The 24,706-nt window shown below is 42.0% G+C and overlaps 1 protein-coding gene across 1 annotated transcript in view; it reads right to left on the bottom strand.

The window, feature by feature from the left end:
- Nucleotides 1-24,706, bottom strand: part of LOC309680090 (E3 ubiquitin-protein ligase MIB2-like) — a 71,363-nt gene that overhangs the window by 31,888 nt on the left and 14,769 nt on the right. Inside the window, 9 exon segments of the mRNA XM_082493593.1 lie at nucleotides 1,884-2,017; nucleotides 3,037-3,199; nucleotides 3,943-4,047; nucleotides 5,276-5,383; nucleotides 7,757-7,899; nucleotides 9,195-9,389; nucleotides 12,696-12,802; nucleotides 22,195-22,366; nucleotides 22,841-23,191. Coding sequence (XP_082349719.1) covers nucleotides 1,884-2,017; nucleotides 3,037-3,199; nucleotides 3,943-4,047; nucleotides 5,276-5,383; nucleotides 7,757-7,899; nucleotides 9,195-9,389; nucleotides 12,696-12,802; nucleotides 22,195-22,366; nucleotides 22,841-23,087 — 1,374 coding nt within the window. The 5' untranslated portion in view covers nucleotides 23,088-23,191.

Raw genomic sequence — 24,706 nt, 5'->3', positions numbered from 1 at the left:
CAGGCCTAGCAGGGTGGAAGTCACTAGCTGCAGAACAGCTGCAGGCTCAGAAACGCTAAGCAGAATTTGTCCCCCACTGGCTCCACTTTACGTACATTAACTACAAGGCTGACCTTGTCTCAGAACATTTCTTAAGGGGAAGGGGACAGCACATTTAGTCAAGGGAGAAGCGAGTCAACAGAGCTGGAAGCCAGGGTTCTAATTGCAGTTCTCATGCCAAATCCCTCTACGCCTGCAAGCAGAATACTGCTTGACATCTCTGCCAGCAATTCCTTTCCCAATAGGAAAATGTGTGAGGAAATCTAATTAGCTTTGCATAGGGCTTTGAAGGTGCCAAGTCCCCATTGTTCTACGTTACTCCAGGTACTTTACTGGGCACAATGGCTGGAGGGAATATCACAGTGTTGAAGTGCTGCAATGAGAGTGAGAATTAAAGGGACTGAAGAACAAAGACAGGCTGTATGAGAGGCAAGGGGAAAAAAAAAGGTAAAGAAGCTACTGAAATCAGTGGGATGCTAAGGAGAAGAGATGAAGGAGCTAGCAAAACCTCAGCAGACTGGCAAAGAAAAAGTTTTTTTTCCCTGAAGCTGGTTCTATGCAGCAGTCAGGAAAGCAGAACAGGCAAGACTTCCCTTAATTCACTCAAAATGATTGGTGAGTCATTTAGGCAAGGAGGCATTAGAGGCCACTGTGTTATTCTTCCATTTATGCAAGAAAGACAATGCTGATAAGCTGGAAAGTCCTTCGCAAGCAATTCCAATTTGCACTACTAAGTGAGCCTCAAAACCAGGCTCCTCTTGCTGTATATAACACTCTAATAGAAATAACTAATTTATTAATATAAATATTAGAATAGAAATAGAATACAGGATAAAAATAGAAATCTAATAAAAATAACTAATACCATAAGGGATTCCCTACTCTTGGCACTTTCTTATTTGGGATAAATTCAACAATTGCAGGTATTTGCCTATTCCTCCCATCTCCAGAGGTCCCATTAACTTTGTAAATAAAGAACTGTAATAAATACCAGACAACTAGCCACTAAATCAGCCTCACAGGGGTTCCTTCAGAAGTGATCCTAGTCTTCCTGGTTCACACATCTAGGTGCTCCTGGCAGCCATGCAGACACAGCCTCAACAAAAATCTCTGTTTTGTGACCAATGCTTTCCAAGGACGCTGCTGAAATACTTTGGTTCTCCTTTTTTAACCTGTTTATAAACCCTGTACCCCTCACCAAAGGAGCTTGAACCTTCAAACTGGCAGCTTGAAAGAGCAGTGATGTGAGTAGATGTGATCCTAATAGTTTGGCACTCTGCAAGTACATAAATTGTTCAGCAACAAGTCAAGCCCAGTTCTCTGCTCCAGTCAGACAGGAGATAAGACACTGCACAGACACGGCACGGCATCAGGATCTGGGCAGCTTGTCTCTTTCCCGATTCCAACAATTCCATTTCGCAAGGTCATCTAAGGACAGACACATTCAGCCAGACACAACCCATGGCTTTCTTTTCAAACAGAGGCTAGGTACTTGGATATCTTACTACTGTTTTCATATAGACAAATACCTCTCCCCCTAGTTCTATAGGTACAGCGCCATACCTGAAATCTGGGAAAAGCTAACTTTGGAAACATACTGTAAGGACTTAACTCTGGTTCAGGTTTAATGCCACAAACTGGAGCCATAAAATATACACATTTAACATACAAATTTAATCCTGAATTGCAGCAAAACATTTTTCCATCAGTTAGGAGCTAATACAAGGTCTGAAAAATCTCTTCTTTTTCTCCCATCCTTTTCTCTACTTGATTACAAAATTTTATGACAGTATTTTAAAGAGCAGCAACAAAAAGTAATCATTCAGGATGTCTTCAAAACTTGCCTTGTCTGGGTACTTCTGAAGGAGCTCCCGAACTTTAGCTGCGTTGTTGAGTGCTGCACAAATGACCAGGCACCCTGCATGCTCTGACTCTGTCTTCTGGGACAGCAGTTTCTCCAATACAGTAATCAAAGTACCTGGTAGGAATGAGAAACAGCCACAGGTTAAGAGGGGCAAAGAGCACGTGTATACATGCGTACAGCGTACAGCTGTATAACCACAGTATGGGCCTGCTGTTCCTCTAATATTTAGCTTGCACAAAGGGCTTTACAAATTTGTGGCTTAAAGAGAACTTTTGCTTTACAAGCCTGATATTTTAAGAACCCAAAAGACATGAGACCATGCTACAGAAGACCAACACAGAAAAATCACTACTAAAAGGCAAATAATCTGAAGAGGAATGCATGGTTTTAGAAAGGATGCTGCAGGTAAGAAATACAGATCCTTTCAGGTGGGCTCTCTAATTACAGACTTTTGAGCACTTGAGAGGACAGAGGTGTTACAGTTCTCCAGACAGAGCAAAGTTGAAAAGCTTGGGCTTGTATGCAAGTTCTCCCTGAAGTCTAACTTGAGCAAACAATTGAAGACCCATCTACATAGCAAAACAAAAACCCCGGCAGGTCTGTCCTCTCTCCCCCATGATCCAGACATCTAAAGGAAATAAGTACGGTGAGGCTACAAAAAATTTTATGAGCGGATGTGCAAAACAGACAAAATCCCCTCTACACATCGCATGATCCCAAATTCAACTTCGGGGTGCACTGGGCAAAACAGTCGTTGATTTGACAACACTTTCACACAAGGACCTGGGAATATTTCACAAGCATTCAGGAATTAGTATCCTCTGAGAGGAAACACAGCAAGATGGAACAGGAAATTGAGACAGATCAAGGCAGAAGCACACACTGAACCTAGGGCAGCGTTACGGTTAGCATTTTTGAGTCCTAAATTCTGTATTTTTCTGTTAAGACCAGCTTTGCTTCCCCACTTAAGGCACAGCTTGGTTTTTCAGCTCCATCCAGGGAAGAACAGGCAGCTGGAGTTTAACACTGTCCGAAAAGCGTTGCTGTTGTCCGAAAAGCGTTGCTGTTGTTACACCAGAGCAACCATTTCACAATCCCTGACAGATCAGACATCTCTATTCTCACTATCTCACTTTTTGATTCCTTTGCATTCTCCGTTGTCATGAGGTTTGCTTCCTCATCTCTCTGATAGGCTGTCAGGCAAGCTGGGTTAAACGTCCAGGACTGCCCTCCAACCGACACTCGCAAATCTCCATCCCCATAGACTTTGATCACTTTGCCGATGTGCCCTAGGGTCTGCAACGGAAAGAGAGAAATGCTTTTTAAAAGGTAAGATGCAGCATGCTTTGCTTCTCAGAACCAATGCAATGCTTCTAAGAGTGGTTTTGCAGGCGGCACTCCTGCTGTGTGAAAAGAAGCACTGAACAGTGACACACTCGCAGACAGCTCCCACTTCAAGGACACCAGAGGGCTCTCAGCAGTTTCTCTATTACTGGTTTTACATAAGAAGGGGTTCCCAGACACATTACAAAAGTCTGGAGAGGAAGGTGGTGAAACAACAAAACATGGTGTGAAGAACCCTGAGAGGATTGATAAAATCGGGACTAGGAAAGGTTTCCTCTGTGCATTTAATTGCTCCCGGAGGACACCTGTACCCTGCTTTTTAGCCCTACTGGTCTGATCAGACCATTTTTCCACTTGGACACTTTCCTGCCTCGTTCCAGAGAATTAGGGTGGGTGTAAGAGGACTGGTTTACTTTGGTTAGTGAAACCCCTTATCTGAGTTACTGGTAGCCAAATCCTTTGTCAGATTCCCAATCTACCCGCTTTGCTTTAGGTGCTGCAATAAGATTGTATTACCGATAGCCAATAGCACTAGGCAACATTTATTTTGCAAGGCCTCAGCAGTCCCAGAAAGGTCTGCGCTGTCACAGACCAGCAGGAATACTGGAGGACAATGCAAGCTCAGTCACTATTACTAATTGCTTGGGAAAAACTCAGGAAGTTACTGGACTGTCCTGGAACTGGCGCGCACTCACAGGTGCCATTTCATCTGTCCACTCCCCATGACCAGGTTGGAATCGCTTCACTGTTTCCATATCATCTATCACCCGGACAACATCACCAACCCAAAAGGTGTTGAGCTACAAGAAAAAGAAAGTCATAAGCTTTTGGGGGATGAAGCCGGGGGGGAGGAAAAAAAAAAAAAAGTTATTAGCCCCTCCGCCCCCACCCTCAGAAAACCCAACCAACCAAGAAGCCCATTGACTCAAAACCCAAGGCAGTACAAAACATAAGTATGGCTACCAAGAAATCTGTAATCGCTGCATTTCAAAATAAACATAGTCTGAGGGCTGGGGAATTTCTGTTTTAAGCCAAGTGCACATTTAAGTAGGGAAATAATTTGGGACGGAACATTTTTCTTTTCTTTCTTCTTCAAACCATTTATAATTAATACCAGTATAAAGTACACATGGAACTTTCCTTGGTCCATCTACTCACTATACCTGACTTGGCACAGGAGATTTTAATTCACTTTAATAAGGAAGTTAAATCTGTTTGTTATTTAAAACGGGAAAGGGAAATCAGAGTTTATCTGTACTGGTAATTTGCCAGATGCTCCCTCTGCTCACTGAGTTAAGAAGGGCGCACTGTCAAAACACACTTTTCAAAGCAGACTAATTCTGCACAAAACAGTCTGACACTGCATTTTCCATTGGTATTGGAGTTTTTAGCATTGTGACCTCGTTCAGCTCTCTCAGAATTTTGTAGTCTTCCAGCAGTTCCTTCTATACCTGTTTCTAACCATCCACATTTCAAGTCCTCAAACCTCTGGCGAAGGCCAGAGCTAAAAGCTTTAGAAATGCAGACACAAAATTCAAACAGCTGGATTAAAGACTCGGGTAATCCAGAAGAATCAGAGAGAAGAGACACAAAGAAAGATGCAAAAAGGAAAATAACATGAAGACACAAGAACAAGGAAGAAAGCAAAATCAAATGGTAATGATGTGGAAGAAGGTTCATCACAGATGAAAGGTAGCTGCAGAAGGATGAGCAGTAGGTCTACTGTTAGCACTCTTATCAAAAAAGCTGAAATTAAGAAACGGAATTTACCTTAAGAACTTATAACATTTAAAATGCAAAGGTTCATACAACCGGACAGCCTAGTAGTCCAACTCCCACTGTTTGCAACCGTCTGTCTTAGCTCGGATGGCTTGCAGGAAACTCTGCCTAGAACTACTGTGTTTAGAATAGCAGTATATTTCTTCAGCATTTGCTTGAGACATATTGTGTCCTAACACAGCAGGCTAAATTCACAGCTATTCCCTGCAGCATTTCTAGTTCTGGCCAAGCTCACCTGTCAGCACCTACCTTAGTCAGAGCTCCAGGATGGAAAGTCCAGCGGGTTTCACTGTTGAACTGGACCCTCACGTCCCCTCTGTCCGTGATTCTGTGCACAGTCCCTGTCTGGCCAATGAACTTTTGATAGGGGAAAAAAAAAAAAGTAGGGGAAACCCCCTAAATAAATCACATTGCTTAATAGTGGGATAAGCAGGCATTCAAGGCATAGATGGTTAAATTACCCACCATTTCCAATTCATAGACTAACAGTGCTCCCAAACCAGCTTTAAATGAGATGCAATCATTGTTCTTCTGAAAAAGGAGGGAAAGGCTGCTTAAGAAGCTCCTCTAATGTAGGGTGATAGGAATACAAAGCGTGAAAATCCTTGAAAAAGCAGCACAAATTGTCCTTCTCTTTCCAAATGACAAAGGTGGGCAAAGATTACAACATTGTTCTGCAGTATAGTACCAGCAAGGCATGCTCCATGAGAAAAAAAAGCAGGTGTGGTAGAGGAGACTACAGAAAACAAAGTATAGTTGTGGAATGCAGTATTCTATAACCGTTGATTCTGGAAGGTCCTGAGCAGCTGATAGTTTTGAAGAAGACAAAACCTACCAACTTCTGAGATGAGAGGAAGTTACTGTTTCCCTGTTTAATAGCCCTCTCCACACCTGCATTCACCAACAACAGGAATTCAGAAGTGCAGAGGTTTAACAACCTAGCAGACTATGTTAGCTACACAGCAACATTCAAAAAAATATAGCTTTGGCGATGAAGGCCTTAACTAGAATAAAAAAATTAATGGCTCCACTGACAGCCTTCCTAAAGTTCATGGCAGAAGACAGCAACTCCCTGCCAGCCAGGCTAAAAAAAAAAAAAAAAAAAGACATCAATGCTCAGCTAATAGATTTCCACATTGAAACTGAAATGACATAGTTTGTCTTGACACTTTAAAGTCTGATTTCAAAAAGACCACTCACCTACAGGGCAGGTTGGGCTAGGATACATATATAACTTATCTTTATAATTTTATAGCACTGCTTCATATACCAAGGCTTCAGACAGCTGTCTCAGAACCAGACCTGCAGGTTATTCGGTTTACTGACTCAAGTGTAGCAGGCATTTGGGTCACTTAGAATCATAGGATCGCTGAGGTTGGAAGGGACCTTTAAGATCATCAAGTCCAGCCATTAACTTACCCTGACAAAACCACTTCTAAACCATGTCCCCAAGTACCACATCCACCCTTTCTTTAAACACCTCCAGGGATGGCAAATCCACCCCCTCCCTGGGCAGCCTCTTCCAATGTTTGATAACCCTTTCAGTGAAAATTTTTTTCCTAATATCCAATCTAAACCTCCCCTGACTTAACTTGAACCCATTTCCTCTCGTCCTATCATTTGTCACCGGGGAGAAGAGGTCAGCCCCCACCTCTCTACACCCTCCTTTCAGGTAGTTGTAGAGGGTGATAAGGTCTCCCCTGGGCCTCCTCTTCCCCAGGCTGAACACCCCCAGGTCCCTCAGTCGTTCCTCATCAGACTTGTGGCTATATGCTTCCCTTCCTCTCAAAAAGCCACTTTTATACAAATTTCTATTACTGGCTCAGGGACAGGTCTTATTACTGTAATGGTGAGTATAAAAATGTGATTTTGTCTTGCAATAAGTCTACTGCACAACAGCAATACTGCCTTCTTCAATATGTGAAGGTAATTTAATCTATTTTGGGCAATATCTGTAGACTATTAAAAGCCAAAAAAGTTGACTTAAGAAGAAATAAAAAGCACAGACCTTTTAATTTATATGGCAAATTTATTCATTTAGCTGCTATCATTCCATCTGAATGTAAGCCCACACAAATCTTCACAGTTCCCTGGAGATTTACTTCCGTGATGGCCCCCTGAGATGCCAGACTACAGTAATAGGTGCCATTTCTATCTTTACTTCCTCTACTATCTGAGGTTTTTTTAGACAACGGGTGACTGATAGCTCTTCAAACTAAAGACAAGACAACAGGCTAAGCTCCAAGAACATCATGTGGGCTGAGAAATTTTAGCCCTGGCCAGGGACAGAGCCCAGTGTTGACAAAACACATAACTTTCATTAATAGTAATGCACAGTACAAAAGCAGCCAAACGGGGAATGGATCCAGAAGTCCAAGGAAAAGATCCACAGGTCATTTAAAAACAAACAAATCATCCATCAGGTTTTTGCACTGGCTTCCAAGACCTTTAAACAACCCTTTTGACCCATTGTAGACTCTTATAAATTATGCAGGGCTCCACAAGACAATTCTCATACAACGCCAATTTGTCTGAGCCTAAAAAGAAATCTGACTACAGTGCCCTATCACTAAAGAATTGGTATTTGTGATTCCATCAACACAATATAAATAGAGAAGGTAACATGTTACACAAAGATGTTCTGGTAACTTCCTAGCCAGTGGCCTACTTCTGTAGTCTGAGATAGTGATTGATACATTACCGAGAGAATAGGAGCAAGCAGAAGCATACCTCAGCCATTTTAGGATTCCAGCCACCATGGCCCTCCTGCATCTCCCGCAAGATGTCAATGTCCAGCAGGCATTTCACTTTGTCCCCATGCTGAAATGGATGCCTGTCCGTGCTTTCTTTCCTCTGCAGTTCAGCTGGTTTTCCTAAAGAGAAGAATGACACCACCCACATACATGCAGGATGCAATAATTTTGTATCTCATTTGGCTTTGTAACAAGGGTTACAAATTAACATAGGCTTAATCGGGGCAGAATGGTGTAAACCCCTTTTTCTATGGTGGAGAATGCCCTACACACTCTATGGAGCAGCACTATGCGGAGATCTCAAGATGACTTAGCTCTAACTGGATATCGTTATGGGTTAAACATGGGGTAGTTCTAACAAGAAACAATTTTGTCCCTTCCCAACGGGGAATGCCTTTGAATGATGCCTCTCATGTCATGTCAGCCATCAGTAGATGTTCTTAGCAATTCAGTCACCCAGAACTGTTGTTCAGCAGACGCACCCACACAGTACTTAAAATAAGTTCTCTTCCACAGGCAGCCACAAAGCTTGCTTTGTCGAATGCTTTTCCCTCCTAGCCTTCCTGTGTAGTGAGAGGCCATATCCCTGGAAATAAGCTCCCCATCCAACCCTTCCCTTCCCTCGTGCTCTTGCCAAGCTGCTCAGGAAGAGAAACGAATGAGAAAGACCTGATTTGGCTGCTTGCAAATTCAAGAACAGACCTCTCGGTTTTACTTCAGGGGAGCAAAAGATGGCCCCTACACCTCATTTTAAAAAATACAACTAAATTATACCTTAGTAAAAAATGCTGCAAGTCCAAAACCACAAGTAGTTTCCTTGGTTTCGTTAGAGTTAAGAGGAAAGGTGGATTGCAGCAAGTTGCCAATATAGACATCACCTTTTTCCATTACTTTTTTTCATCTCCCTGTTGGGCAAGTATTTGGCAGCTCTATTCTCAGAAATCTCCTTTTTGTCACACTCCCCTTCAACACAGTTTTTGGTCCACCAGAGCAATATTTGCTCTCTAAAAGCACAGTGAACACCAGTTGGACCACTGCCTGTATGAAGAATGAAAAACTTCGGATTAACAAAACCAACACTGGGTTGAATTCTCTGCTGACAGATGCAGCCACACCCAAGGGAATGTCAGGCATTTACAGCAGCAAGAAGTTGCCTTGGCAGAAGATCCCTTCTTGGGGTACAGCTGTGGGCATCTGATGGTCTTACACAATCTTACCACCGAAAGGCCAAACTACTTTACTAATCACTCTGAAATAAAGCAATATGTTCACACACGGACCACTTTTTTTAAATGGTACACATTATGTGGGAAATTTATAAAAACACCTGCTGATTTTCTGTCTTCCAACCAAAATGGTTTTAGTGTCAGGAAATGGCAGCGTGAATCAGAACTTCTCAACTTGTCTCTACACACCTAATTTTGGGAGATGTTCTTTGTAGTAATAGCCACCAGATGCCTCCACAGTACATTTCAGGTCCACTTTTCCCTTGTGTCCAACTCTGTAGACGTTTGTGGTACCATCAGACCACGTGACGCTGGCCACACTGCGTCCGGTCTCTACATCCCAGCCACGAATATCAACCACACGTCCAATTTTACCTTCACCACCTGGTGGAAAAAGAGGGGTAAAAAAGCATCCAGCTTGCATTTTCACTGAGAGCAATATACAGAAACTCACCTGACACTGGAATGTTTACTGAGATGTAGTTTAATGCCATTTTTATCTCAACTAAGTAAAAAATCAAGGAAAAAACGTGTCTGTTCTCCAACTATTCACCACAGAGGAGCATGCACACAGCCAAAAGTCAGTAGCTGGGGCAGGTGACATTCTGACAGAGGTTGCTGCCAGGAAGGACTGCTGTGGGGCTCTATCTCAGCTTCACATGCTGAACAGAGGCATACAGGTCTGCTTCCCCGTCAGCATACTGCTGCCTGAAGCAGTGCCCGCCAGTCAAGTGTTCTTCATACACGTGAAAGAAGGAAATCACACCAAAAAAACAATAAATTATGTGGCAGCTCATACAACTTCCTCACAGCTTGCATGACTCACCTTGATCTGCAGAAGGCAAAAGAAATCTCAGTCACCTTTTAATTAGGGAAATTAAACCATGAGACAACTCAGTTTGAACACCTAGGAGAGAATCTCTACATTAAACTTGCTGAAAGCCAGCCAGCCGTTTACTTTGGAATACGAATACAGAAAAGTTGAATTCTGTGTAGAAGCAGCCATTCCTCCTGGGGTACAGAAACACGACACAGCTAGGCAACACACAGTGTCATGGCACCACACTGTGGCAAGATAAAAACACAGCAGCGTCGGAAAATCCACCCAAGATCTTTAATCCCTCCCCAACACCGGCCAGGTGGAAGAACATCAAGTCAAGTTTGTTCTGCTACTTCTCTTCACCTGCTCAAGCAAGGAGGAGTACTACTGAAACAATCCAGAACAGGAGGATATATTTGTGAGAAGGTAAATCTGGCTGGGCACGTGGGACTTACTCTCATCCAAGAGGAAACAGTCTATCAACCCTGAACCTGGTGATATGCAGTCAGATTTTGCAGATTCCCTACTTCACTCTGCTGCCAAGTCACTGCATGAACTTGGGCGAGTCCCAGCACTGGTCCAGTGCTTTCCCAAACGGGGACAGCAACATCCGTCTGTCTCACCGGGTGGACAGTGAGCTTTTAATTGCCTGCAAAGTCTAGGAAATTAACGGCTTAAAGCAGTTAACGTCCTCATCTAACCCTGTATCTATCTAAAAAGCATAATACAGACAAACTAGTGGGCTTTATTGTCAGTTCTATCAATAACAAGAACACCCCTTTAGAGGGCTGGTCTGAGAATCAGAAAGTCACAATATCTCTCGATTTTTACTGGAAGAAAAGTATTTTTAAAAATCCTGTATGCCTTTAAAATCTCTTCTGAGAAATGGCAGATGGATCCCAGTTCTGTACACAATTCACACTGCAGCCAGTTACCAGATCAGCACTCCACCCACATGATATTATCCACAAAAATACAATTTAAGTTAACAAAAGAATTTCTGTGATGTAACCTGCACAGCTATGCCTAAAAAAGCCTTCCAGGCTAGAACCCAGATCCTAGCAATAGGGCAGCTAACAGTAATTTTCATCTTTCTTTCTGCAGATAACCATAAACAACTGTCCAGTCCAAAATTAATCAGGATGACAGCTCTTAGAAAAGGAGGCTACATCCAATATGCAGTTGCTGACCACAGGAAAGGAGAGCCTCCGACAGTACCAACGTTCAAGTATGGGAACACAGTTGCATCAACACTGTGTTCCTTTGACTATATTATTACTGTGGAGACAGGTTGTAGCAGGTTGCTGTCCTCTCTCTGCTCTTTCAGTCTGTAAGAAACCTGGTAGGTATCGCTGGCCTCGAATTAGTGCTTAGCATCAGTGACAAAAGAACTTAACCTCCTCTCCCTGTTCAGATACTTTTCTCTGAGGAGTGCAACAGCTTTCACTTCCGTGGAGTTTGGACTCTAAGAAATGGTGGTAAGGAAAAATATGAATTCAACGAAAAGGCTGAAGTGACTGAAGAGCTGCCACGGCCCATCCTGACCACAGCAGAGAAAAGTTTGGTCAATAGGCAAATTTTGCAGTCAATGCTCATTTCTGCAAAGGGCTCAGGCAGCAGAAATACTAAAAAGACACAGGCAAATAAAAGCAATTTCTCAACTAGCCGCTACTGCCCTTACCAGGCACACAAGACCACATGATCAATACATAAACTTACCAGGACCCTATTAAAGAGTTTGCAAGGTTATTTATTACCACTACTTATATGTTACCTCCTTAAATGGAAATTGAGTTGATGTGTTAGTGCTACCAGGAAGCTAAGTTCAGAGGAGCAAAAGGCTGTGGATGGGGGCAGCTTCATCAAAGACAAGGCGGTTCTCATTAGAGTGGCCGGCCTTATGTTTCTTCTCGCTTGTCGTGCACATGTAACTGCTTTCAGGTCACAACCATTGTAAGCAACACAAGTCTCAGACATGTAAATGTTGATCTGATCTCAAAAGGATGGATAAGCTGTACTGAGCATAAGCTTCTTTTGCTCTCAGACCCTGCAAGTATCCATGTCCTCCACTGAACCCAGAGATGCAATAAATGGTAGAGTCAACACTGAAAACCTACAGACTTTAAACTTAATAATTAAGGGAAAAAAGAAGCTGTAAACATTACAGTCTGTACAAGGCTCTGGAATAGAAATGGACAGTGAAGTTTCCTTAACCCTGTAGCACTACACAGAAATTTATATCAGTGAATTAGACACAGACATTATAACCCAAGAGCCGCTATATAAAAGGCATTTTTCTCCCTTTGCATTTTCAGCCTGAAGTTACAATTCATACCACTATTAATGCTTCTTCATTAGTGCTCCATGTGAAACAGTACTTACAGATAATTTCTCTTCACTGTTCTTAAAAGTGTCCAAATAAGGATATTCCAAAGAACTCCAATGGAAAAAGGACTACTGTACACAAAGTACAGTAGCAGACAAACCTTATTCCCACTGTGAATGGAAACTCTTTCAGGAAAAGATGGGTGTCTAATTTCTTGTAACATGGTGTACATTTATAGTTCTATACAAGATTTTTCATAGATGTGAAAATTCATTGGAACCATCCTGGAACAGGAGCAGCAAAACTTCCCTCCCACACCCTGAATGAATGCATACAGTTTATGTCACAGATGTTTTTAAACAAATACAAGAAAACAAATGATATTTAACAATGTAAGGAACGGCAACCTGCACCATCTGAACAGCTCCCTGAGAAGCTACTGCTCGGCACATGCATTTTCAACTAGCAATTTGGCAAAAAGAAAAAAAAAAGGGGAAAAAAAAAAATGAATGGTGTTCTACAGGACGTCTCAAAAGAAGCTTACCATCCTGGTTACCCCACTCCCAGTCTGGGCCACGGACTACTTTAGCTCCCTGGAAAGTCCCTTTTAATGTGATGCGAGTCAAATTTTGTCGAGGACTCACTAGAACTCTGGAAAACAAAATAAGAGAAAACAAATTAATTTATTGTTACTATTCACACTTTATAAAGCTCTGTTCCAACCGAGGTCTGTCACATGAGGACCAAGTTTACAATGCTTACATACAGAAAAACATGGCTTGAGTTCTGAAGAGCATGTAAGAAGTGAGAGAAAACAACAAAATAGTTGAACAGAGTCTTTGATCCTAAAAGCTGGTCTCCCCAGGAAGGTCACAATACTTAGGCACCGTTCCACTGATGACAGAAAGACAACTAGTGAATAATACACTGGACTAAAGAAGGCCCAGGTTTATCTTGAAACATTATCAAAAATTGTGAGACCCATAACAAGCTTTAAAAAAGTACTGTGTTTCCCTCAACTGTGGGATGGAGATAATTGGGAATAGAGGCTGCTATGTGAGCACAAGGAACAGGCACACTTCAGTGACAGTCTGTGCAGACACACACATATCTACACGCATGCATCAGGGCTGTGCTGGGGTCTCTCTCTGATCTTCTTAGATACCCGAATGTCATCTTGCTGACTCAGGAAGCTGAACATATATAAACACAAAGATTCAAAACGATTACATTCACTCACTCACACAAAGCATGCTTAGCCATGAAGGAAAAAAGATCATCCTTCTTTCAGAACTTTAAGAGCCTGGAGGGGGCCATGTAGTTCAAAAATAAAATCTAGTAGCTCCAAAGAAGAAATTCCCCACATGCTCTATGAGATGCACAAATCTCAAACTATATTAGGGTAAGGAAGCCCACTGAGGGCCAAGTATGATTACTGTGAATGCGTGCAAATTAATATTTTTTAACACAAGTATTTACCAGCATTCTACAGCATAAAGTACAACATCTACGAACCAGTCATCAAAATCTGGCTTTAGCAACTTCCCCCCACTGCCTACACAGAGCAGGGGAAGCCCTGCTACAAATACCATCAAGCGATCCCAAACATTATAGCAGGAGGGCATGTTAGTTTTCACTGCCAGCCGTGCCACTTACAATCCACATGGTTCCCACAGGAGAACACCCAAGTCAATTATTGCAAGTCTCACACAATTAAAATGTATCTTTAAAACAGAGCCTCAGGGGAGGGGGGAGTAGGGGTTAAGGGGTGAGGGGGAGAGGGTAGAGAGGAGTCTGGAGAAGTCACTTTCTCCTTAAAGTCTGACATCACTTCAGAGGGAGTGAAAATTAACTTTCAGCTGCCCTTGAGTCCCATTGGTAAGTTTAAGGCAATGCTTATGGACATTACTAGGGTGTACACTGCACAAAAGCATTAATGGCTCAGGCAGTCTCCTAGCTCAAAGTCATAAGAAGTTCAGCACATTTCATAACCTAAGCTGCAGAGCACACAGCCTAGCTCGCTTGCTGAAAAGCAGAGCAGATTAGACCCACCGTGTTGTGGCTAGACTGTTTCCAGGATAACACAGAATCCGCATCACAGGCATACACACTGATCCATCTTAAGAAAAAAGAAAAAAAAAAAAATACCTACGTGATAGTAAACAGAGGGTCTGATGTCCTGTTAAAGCAGCTTCCAATTCCCATAACGCTACAGCAGCTTCTCTGCTGGTTTTGTGCGTGCTGTTCCTAAGTCTCTGTTCCCTAGCAGAAAGCTTTCTCATGAGATACCAAACCACCGAAGTCCTTCCGGACCTCTTTGTGTTGCACACCCAGGGTACAATCCACTTTTCTAGGTGACGGCAAAGATGCCACAACCCATACCCGTAATTGCGCGCCTCCTCCCGACAGGCTCTTGGCAACTGCCGGACCAGACAGAGCAAAACCAAGTTCAGCAGCTGTTCCACAGGGGGAGGGGAAGCCTACTCGGGGTAGGGCTGACCTCAGAATGCTGTATTTATTTTCCATCTAATACCTAGAGAGAGAAGGTGGAGACTCAGAAGGATAAAAAGCTTATGCTTGAACTTACTGTTTACTTATCCATCAAAAGCCTAAGTCTTTTACCTTTCTTAACTTGTTAACAGATCTCCCACCTGTGCTTTACAATCTAATGTGTTTAAAAAGAGGGAGAGATTATTTACACAGGTTCTTCTAATCATTGAATGTTCATTATCAACAGGAGGAAGAACAAGGCCTTTTTTAGAACGGTTAAGATTTTGTCCGTTTTAAACACCATCAAGGCCGGCAGTTGTTATGAAAGAGAAGACAATGGAAGAGGGCTAGGAAAAAGCTCAGCTAAAAGAAAACACTTGGCAGCAGTCATTTTATTGCACCGTGTCATGCACTATAGACTGGCTTCAAAAACCAGCATGGATTTGTGTACTACATCTGAAACATGCTGTTTTCACTGTATTTTGCCGAATCCTTTTCTAACAATTTATCAAAGATGTTTTGTCCAAGCCCTAAGACAGTGATAAAAATATACTTCTGTCCTCCAAACTCTACTCACCCGAGGAAGGGGTTTCAATGCAAAGATTTTCAGTGATAGCAGAGCACCAAGCTAAGCTTAAGCAAGATGTTTAAACAGAAAAATGACCACCATTCATTATATTCCTAGCATAATTTCCCTTTTTGTATAATCATATAACAGCAGTCATTTCCCATCTCAACAGCTCTCACATTAACCTGTCACTTTCAGTGAAATTTGTGGCTAGAGACCAGGAGAAGAAAGCTGACCAGTTCAGAAAGCTGAGCTTCCTTAAAGAAGAAAGAAGTGTAAGAAACTCCATCTCCCATTCTATTTAAATGCTGGATGCAACCCACCATAACTGCCTTCTTTCCCTGGCCTCATAAAAATTTTGACCTTGTCTTGAACCACACTGCCGACCAGCAACACTGAAGAATGATGCGAGAACCAGATGTCCTGAGCCAATACATCTTAGGTTTTAATCTAATTTGAGATGTTTTCCTCCAAATACTGGATAACAACCAAAGTTATTAGTGTGTTGCAAAAATACCCTAGGGATAAATTTAATCACTGCAATATTGCCTTTAATAACAATTTTAATTATGACAGCCAAAGTCTGCAGACATTTCTGCCCTACAAATTCCAATGATATTAAATTACTATAGAGTTCAGAAAACACTTGGGAACATGTACGGTACAGAACGAAGCTATGTCTCTCTTCAGCATGCTGGGAACCACCCCCCTGTGGATATTCTGCCTGCGCTCAAATTCCACTGGGGTGCTTCCATAGCCTTTCACATCACTGGGAGCTGTGCTCCCGAGAGCTAGAAAAATTGCATCATCTATGCTTTACAGAAAGATCTGAGACCCAAAACAACTGACTTGAAGAAGTTTAAACAGAAGCTGCTTTTAATTTACAGTAGCGATCTGAAGTCCTGCAGAAGTCAGAGCCCCTTCCTACCAGGCACAGCTAAGATATTTTGCAAGACAGTCTTCTCCACTACAGAAAATAGTTATCTGAAGAAACAAGCACAACACATGGGACTGAAAAGCAGAGGGATGGTCACCCTGCAAGGTAGCAGGACATAAATGCTGTGTTAATCTCTTCAGAGAGGCACAGCTGTAATCTAAAATCTCAGCTCACAGTGGATACGAAACCACACACCTCCTGGGACGTATAAAGATCTGCACAGGCTACACCTCAAGAAAAGCCAACACAAAGTTCTTACAGAAACTACAGATAAAACCAACCTCAATGATGCAAGAAATTCTAGATTCTCTAATCCTCCCTAGCAAAGCTTTTACTGAAGCACTTCCAGCAAAGGATAAAGGAAGGAAATTCTGACAGATGGCAGGCGGATGCTGATTGCTCAAGCATGAGCCAGACTAAGACAAGGACACCAGTAAGTGAGGGATCAGGATCACAGAAACCTATTTCAGGAACTGCCTTTACCAAGAATTTCTATTGTCAATCCTACCCTTCCTTGCCTTGTTCTTCACAAAACCAGCTGTATGTTCATAACTCAGACCGCGGTCTGAGTTAGGCTAAACACTTGCTGTCTTTTTTGCTAACCTCCAAAGCTAACTCATATCAGACTTGATTTTGGAAAGCCAAAAGATTTCAGACCAAGGCTACTAAATGTGAACTAAAATGTGTGTGCACACCTAAGACTCGACACTGTACTGCAGACAGAAGGTTTTCTCAACCGTGCTCTCAGAGTTGTCCATACGCATCCTTTAATGGGAGAATATTGTACAGAGAATGATACAGAAGCACTGGTGAGCATGTGAAAAGAAATGTCTTGTTACCATCCTTTAAACGTGACTCTTAGCTCAAAACACGTTTTAGTGAAGATTTCTCTGCTTACAATTTTGATCATGTAATTCCAGAAAAGATAAAGATAAGACTGAAATGTAATCCCTATTTCACAAACCAAACAGAATATTTCAAATTAAGTAAGGGAAATCCTAGTGTGGGGATATGCCTTAGTCTTCTGAAATGTACGTGTTTCTTTGAGGCACAGTTAGGTAGTTTATCCAGTAAATCGGTGTTGGGTTCTTCCTTTAAAGTAAAATTATACTCATTCATTAACAGAATAAATTCATAAATAAATTCATATTACTAAATCATTAATAATTAATGAGCATTTAAAAAAAGTTAGGAAACAAACACATTATCACACAAGAGTCAGATTTGATTCAAAATGTTACTCATCAAAATTTCTTAGACTAGCAGCTTAAACTGGCATTGCATAAAAAGCACACCTTGAAGAAGTTACCACAGTAAACAAACCCGCATCCCCTTTATTGCCTAGTAATCAAACGGGCAGCCGTTGTCACTCAGCTGCTATATTAGTTCAGGCTTACAGTATAAGCAGTCACAGATGGAAGGGTGGATTATTAAAGCTGCCTTGAATGAGTCTGCATTGCACATGCATACCTAAACGATAGCATGCACTTGTTCTTGTAATGTGTCCGATTTAGAAATCCAACTGGTAACTCGACTAGAGGGAGCTGGTTTAAGAATTATGGCTGAAAATAACTGCAAACTCTGTTTTGACTGCAGTATAAAACACAACGTAAGAAAAATATTTGTATTTCTTATGATTGATTATACAAAACATTTCCCTGTGTAATTTGATGGCTCCTCCAACTCCATTGTTCTCCAGGAAGAAAAAAGGACTTTAAAAAATTGTTAAGGTTGTGATTTATTGGTGAGTGAAGTCTAGAAAACAGCCTGGGTAAAATGCACCACATCCCCTACTGAAATTTAACATAGCATCATCCCTGAGAAGGTGATGCATGCAAAATGCCATTGCTGCTTTTGCACTTGAATATAATACTATTAATATTTTGTATGAGACGAAGATCATCTCAGACTTGCTTATTTGCAGAACTCACCAGAGTGTGCCTGACTATTCCAGCCCTAACATAAACCTGATGAGTTTCGCTTTGCTATCCTGCTTACAGACACTGACTTATCTTCCAATTACTAAGCCTTATTCAGCAAATGGATACATGATTGTAAAGACGTCTTCAGTGAAATTGAGCTGTCCATCGTTTCAAACTCAGTACGAGAGCCTCTCCCAAAACAGCCATAAAGTTCAAACCAAACAAGACCAATAACAAATACCAGCAATTGACAGATGTCAGGAAGAGATTACTTCAAATGGCAAAATAAATAAATAAATAAAAAATCAGTACTTCCTGCCACCAGAGGTTCAAACTCAGGTCATTTAAGACCTAAAATAGCCTTCAGGTAAAGGTGTCTTCAAAGCCTCTTTAGAAAACTGATTGGGAAGGGAAAACCCTCTGCAGTGTCTGTCTGGGCTTAAGGCCTCTTAAATCCTAGGATTAGTGAGCTGCTACAAACAGTTATGTGTTGGCCTTCCCTTGGTTTAGCTACACCGGTGCCACGTGGTGGGTCCGGCCGCAGCAGTGCGGGTGGTAGCTGTTTGCTGCGCAACGACATCACGCTGCGACCTCAGAAATTGTCCTGCCAGAGGCCTTAGCTTCCTCTGTCAAAGGATCAGCAACAGCAGCAGTTGTAAGACTGGATGCATGGCAATGCTCTCTCGCAACGGACTAAGAACAGAGACCAGGGAAGGACTGGAAACTCCCAGCTCCCGATCTTTGGTTAAAAAGACAGTTGATGTGACAGCGCCGTAATACAGCTGCATTCCATGGTTCTACATTTGGGTTCACTGATGGTAACCCAAGGACTACAACCATGATATAGAAGTAGCCCCTCCTTCAATATGCAAAACCAAGATTATGGGATGCTGTCAAATTTGGCAGGCTGTCTCTCCATCCACTCCCCTTATAAGCTTTCTGACTAATTAACACTCCAGTGGGCTCATCACAGCACTTTGCCAGGGTCTTGAAGCAACACACTACTGTGCTTGAGGCTCACTGTAAAGAACCAAAGGTACCCATTCCCTGCCAGAGAAAGGAAGTGAGACAATCTTCATCTCTAAAGAATATTCACCCTGTGTTTCACAGCCATTCAAACAACAGCAGGTAGCAAAAAAACCTCAAGAAAACCCAAATCCACACAGAAGTTATCACGTCTTTTTAAGTACACAGGGTTTTTTTGGTCCTTGAGGAACTGCCAAAGGTTTTCTCTTCTATTTTATTAAGCAAAAAAACTGAGATGAGTGATCTAAGCAATAGCACTAGTGACTCATAAGTATGCAATTTTTGTTCCTCGAAAAGGACGCTGCATTGCCTGAGGCAATATGTCTTTACAGCTCAGACCTCAGTTATTCCAAATAAATCCTCTCTATGGCATTGTTTAAAGGTGATCTACCTCGCTGCCCCTGCTTTGACTTTTTTTTTCTTTTAATCAGAACATTTCATTCTTAACACAGAGCAACCTACAGGACACTAGACCAACAAATCATAGGATTACATTTGCACTAAAGCAAAGGTGTTCCCATTTCTTCCTGCCCCTGCACTGCAAGACATTTCTGAGTAAAACTGTTTCCGTTTGGCAGCTCCCTATATGAAAGCTCTTGCATAAAACACATATGCATTGCAGTTGTAGTACAGTATTCTACCATCCAACTCAGTCAAATGACTGAAACAAAAAGCGTTTCTGACAGCCTGTTTTCTCCAAAAGCTTAGTGACTTTTAAGAATCACAGTATGTACCTTTCACTCATCTTTAAAACTGCAGCTTTCCACAACTGGGATTTCTAATTTCTCTCCATCCCTCAGCATGGCTACACTCAATACGTAGGAACAGCAGGAAAGATGTTATATTATCCAATTACAACTACTGCTGCTTCTTCCTTTACCCCTTATTAAGGCTTCCAGAAGCCATTGCCACATCTGACAGGCTCACGCTGTGTCCCTGATGTCAGTCCCCCACCTTTTCTTTTTTTTTTTTTTTTTAGTAAGCTGCTTGGTATTAGGAAGATCATTCCTTCTGCTAACACAAAGTAATGTAAATCGGAAATCAGAATACTGCTACTTTAACAAAAGACTTGGTATCATAGACTCCAGTCTATGTCTAGACTTCTTTTTATCAACTCACAAAAAGTTAAGTTATATCACATCTTATCTAACCACTGAATGAACCACACTCACAGAAAAAAAAGTGAAGGAGTTTAAGAAAAAAACCAAACCAAACAAACCAAAAAGCCACTAAGAGGCAAGCATCATCAGACATCAGGTTCTGCTCTAGTGGACATCTACCTCCAAAGAGCCCTCCAGTGCTTCGGTGACATTCCAGAGCGGTGCTGCAGTGTTTTGTGTAAGTCAAACAACTCACATAAGGACAGTACGAGGTCGGGCAAGTTTACCGGCAGCCTTCCAAGCTCTCTTTTCACACTGACAGCAAGCACTCTACTGCCTAATTCAAACAGCAGCCCGGACCCAGGTCAGATACAAGCCTTGAAAGGAAAAATTGCTCTATTTACATCTTTCACCATTCAGATTCCTCAGAAAAGGAAGTTCTGCAGAGGATAAGAGTCCTGGGGAGAAATTGCCTAGCAATCTGCCTTTTGATAAACGATAGCATTCTGGGGTGTTCCCGATGAGGGTCAGGAAAGGCAAGAGACCGGCCTGCTGCCCAAGAGAATGCAGCTCCGTGCAGCGCCGTGGAGAACCCATACAAAGGCCAGAAAATTTGGACTGCTCTGCAACAGTGCAGCCTCTTATAGTAATTGTTGCCCACTTTTTTTTTCTTTTTTCTTTAAATGTGAGGAAGATTATGTAACTTAACAGCAGAGCGTACCTAGAGCTCAAATAAAAGACACAAGCAGGCACCTCTGAGAAACTACTTGCAGCTAACTATAATATTCATAGAAAGTGAGAGAGAGAAAAAAAAAAAGTCTGTTTTTATATACATGTGCTTTTTAAAATATATATGAAATCACAAAGCTCATTTCACAATAGGATCTGGCTGGCTTGTCATATTAACACAAGCTCAAGAAACATCCTAATCTGGTGGATAAACACAAGCCTCAAAGCTCAGAGGGGACATCTCTGGACTGCAACATCTATCCCTCTGCTAGCACTCAGAATTCTGGCTCAGCCACAATGGCAAAACTATACTAATCAACTCCAGAAAAAGCTTCCCATATGGGAGGAAAAACAGCTGCAAATCCGACACCGCTGTCTTTAGCAAAGTAATTATACTTTTCGTTCCACGGACAGATGCAATGCACAGTGATATTTTCAAGGGGAGAAAAAAAAAACAAAACTAAAATCAACAACAGAGACAAGAGCTGATTTCCTATTACTTTTCCTAAAGGCAAGAGGATTACAAGATTCATCTTCATGCCCACCTTCAGAGGCGTAAATGAAACTACTGTTGGGACTATTTTTCAGTTCTTTCTCAGGACAGGAGAACAGACCTCCATGTTTTGGCACATTATGAATGAGCATAAAATTATGGATACTGTTACATAGTGTAGCAGTCACTCCCAGTAACGCTAATGTGCGGAGGCAGAGTACAGAGTAAACGAGAAGGTGGTGTTCTTCAATGAATAGTACAGACCCTGAGAAGAAATCAACAATTTGGGAGTGTGAGATTCCCGTCAGCCTCCTTGTGGTCACTCAGTTATCTGAGAACAGCAAATAGCAAAGCATGTCTAAGAAATTATTTAACTGGGAGGGAAGGGGAAAAGAAAAGCCAGAGCAGACAAACGTTTTGAATTTTCACCTTGATTTAATTTTTCAGAAAAATTCTGCTGCTTTCTGTTTGCTGCCTTTTTTCAAGCAGCTCCATAAAAGGCCAGACCCAGCCTTACACTATTCTACAGAACAGTGGTCCCCAAACTTTTTTGGTCATACAACCCTCCCAGTAAAAAAAAAACTGTGAGCACCCCCCAGTATATGTACATTTGTTTCTTTATAAATTATAGAGACATGTACTACTTAAGTTCTACTATTTTACTCCTGCACCTCAATAGATCACCTTGCACACACCCCATTTTGGAGACCACTGCTATAGAATAGTGACCTATCAATCCAAACATGGTTAACCGGACTTCCCCTATAGCATCACTTACGGTTCTGAGTGGGCTGTCTCATAGCGCTCGAAAGAGTGAGTCAGATCATGCTTGTTGTTCATGTAACACTGCGTGCACAAGTCATAGTCAAAACACATTTTGCATTTCCACCGCATTCCTCGTATACCATGCTTCTTGCAACAGTCACAGATGATGTTAGGGTGACGGACACCTAGGAAAACAAAAGTAAAGAAATACAAGATTCACACAAAATCCAGAGAAACCAGACCAACCAGGCTTTTAGAACTACAACAGCACATTTTGAAGAAAAAAATGACATACGCTGCATGTATTGAAGATGATACTTCATATTACACATATTACTTAATATTATATTATCGTATCAATTTCCTGGCTTAAGGGAGTCTCATCCTAAAAGTCATGCCAGAATCTAACAAAATGACAAAGTCAGCAAAACTTAGACGCACAGATAAAAAAGACAGAGGAAAGCAAAGCTTTTGCACAGAGGCAAAGAGAAATTTTACTGCTATGAATTGACTGAGCGTACACTGCTGCTCAGCATCAGTTCACAGGCAGTTGCAAAAGGGTTAACGTTCCAGCTAGCACGCAAGGCAGGTGTTACATATGCTAAAGGAGAAAGGTTTACAGCACCAGTGTTTGTGCTTCTTGTTCATGCTATACTTACCTATTTGTGCGTTATCATACAGAAGAAGGTCGTAAGCCCCTTGGAATCCAGTCCGATAATTGGTTCTGTTGCCTTGATCCCACTGCACGACCACAGTCTTATCTGGAGTGGTTGGGCTGCCTGTCCGACCAATCTCAACCACAGTCCCAACGTTCCCTTCACCGCTGTCCTGGCTGCCCCACTTCCAGTCCACTCCACGAACTACTCGCATCCCAACCTGCATGCTGGCATAGGGGTCCGCGTCCATTGATCTGCACAGCAGCCCCTAAAATTCTTCCATGTAAGGGGTGTTGGTGACAGGTAATATCAGCAGCAGCACACTCAGCATCGTCAGCAGCATGTTCAGCACGCCTAATAAGACAACACACAATTATGTGATGGCACTCAACACATCACATTTTCCCCACAGAATGACCTGGCTACAGAAGAGGCCCGACTGGCTGAGGAGATAAATCTGTACTTTATTTAAAACGGGGATCCTCACAGCTTTAGCACAGATGGGAAGGATACACAAGCCAGTATGATTTCCAAGGCACAGAAACATCTGCGTAATATCCAAAACACTTATTCCACAACATGGGTATGAGGGGGCGAACTGGGCCAGAAGTCTTTACAAAACTCCAGTACCAGCCCTTGATTTCAAATTCAGGATACGTGCAACAGCTACCAGAGACACAATGGTAACAGAAACAAAAAAGGATAGAAAAGAGAGTTGAAAGAAATGACCAGGAAAACACCAGCAGCACGACTTTAGCAACAAAACGTTAATACCAGTGTATTTTTGAGGAAGACCCTTCATATGCCTCTTAACGTACAACACTGCACTATTGAGTTTCACTTGCCCACAAAGTCAGTTTTGAATTTGAGATACAGGAAGTTTTAAAGATGCATGTGAAAGAAACGTTTGTCTGTTTTTCAGAAGTAACAGCAGTTTTTTAAAAAAAGTGCCAACGTCAGAGAAATGTCAACCTTTGCTTCTATTTATCAATACAGCAGGAACGGGGAAGGGTTATTGCTTACCTGCAATAAGCACTGCTGATTTTGTGCTGGGATCAGTAAAAGCTTGGGATAGCCTTTCCAACTGTTGCCATGACAATTGGTAAATGAGGTGAATACCACACGGATGCAGCGCATACACAACTTTGAACGAGATCACATAGATTGTCAAAGCCTGGTTTACCTCTTCACCAGAACAAGACAGAGGAGCATGGCTTTCAATATTTAGGGCCAAGCTACTGCTTTGACTTCTGGAAAAATCTACGGTAGCATCCTTTTATCTTGGGGCAGCCCTGGATCCCTCCCCTTTTCTCTCAAGCTAGCCGTATCATCCAAAATTTTCTCAAAATTCAAAAAAAAGCACAAAAACCCAACAGAATGCCAAGGGTCAAACCGTGCAGATCCCAAAAGTAAAAAACCAGGCTGACAAACCAGCTGACAAGCGAATAAGATGTACTCAGACATGGCAACAGGAGCAGCTTTGTGCCATGTGACATGTTGTTAACACTACCGCCTACCAATAAAGCAACTGAAACCACCAAGGCCTAAAAATAAACTCTTCCTCCAGCCAAACATCCCCTTTTAAATGTATGGAGGAGTAGTTTGATGCAAAATCAAGTTTATAGCATGCAGAAAGACCCCGATTTCTGTTCAGCTTTAGCATCTCTCTAGCTTCAGACTTTTCCTGCTACATGGCGCTGTGACATCCAAACACCTGTCACATGAGAGCAACATCAAAAACAAACGTCCTTGTGAACTTCATGTCATCTTTCGTTATAATCATCACTAAAAGATCCCTTGGGTGACACTTTCATTTAGACTTCCTTTGTGGGGGCAGATGTAACATCGCTGCATTTAAGGTGCAACGGT

This window comes from Vanellus vanellus, assembly GCF_965231255.1.
Source record: "Vanellus vanellus genome assembly, chromosome: 20".
NCBI classification, from domain to species: domain Eukaryota; kingdom Metazoa; phylum Chordata; class Aves; order Charadriiformes; family Charadriidae; genus Vanellus; species Vanellus vanellus.
Note: the sequence above shows the minus strand (reverse complement) of the source record. Positions and strands in the feature narration are given on the sequence as shown.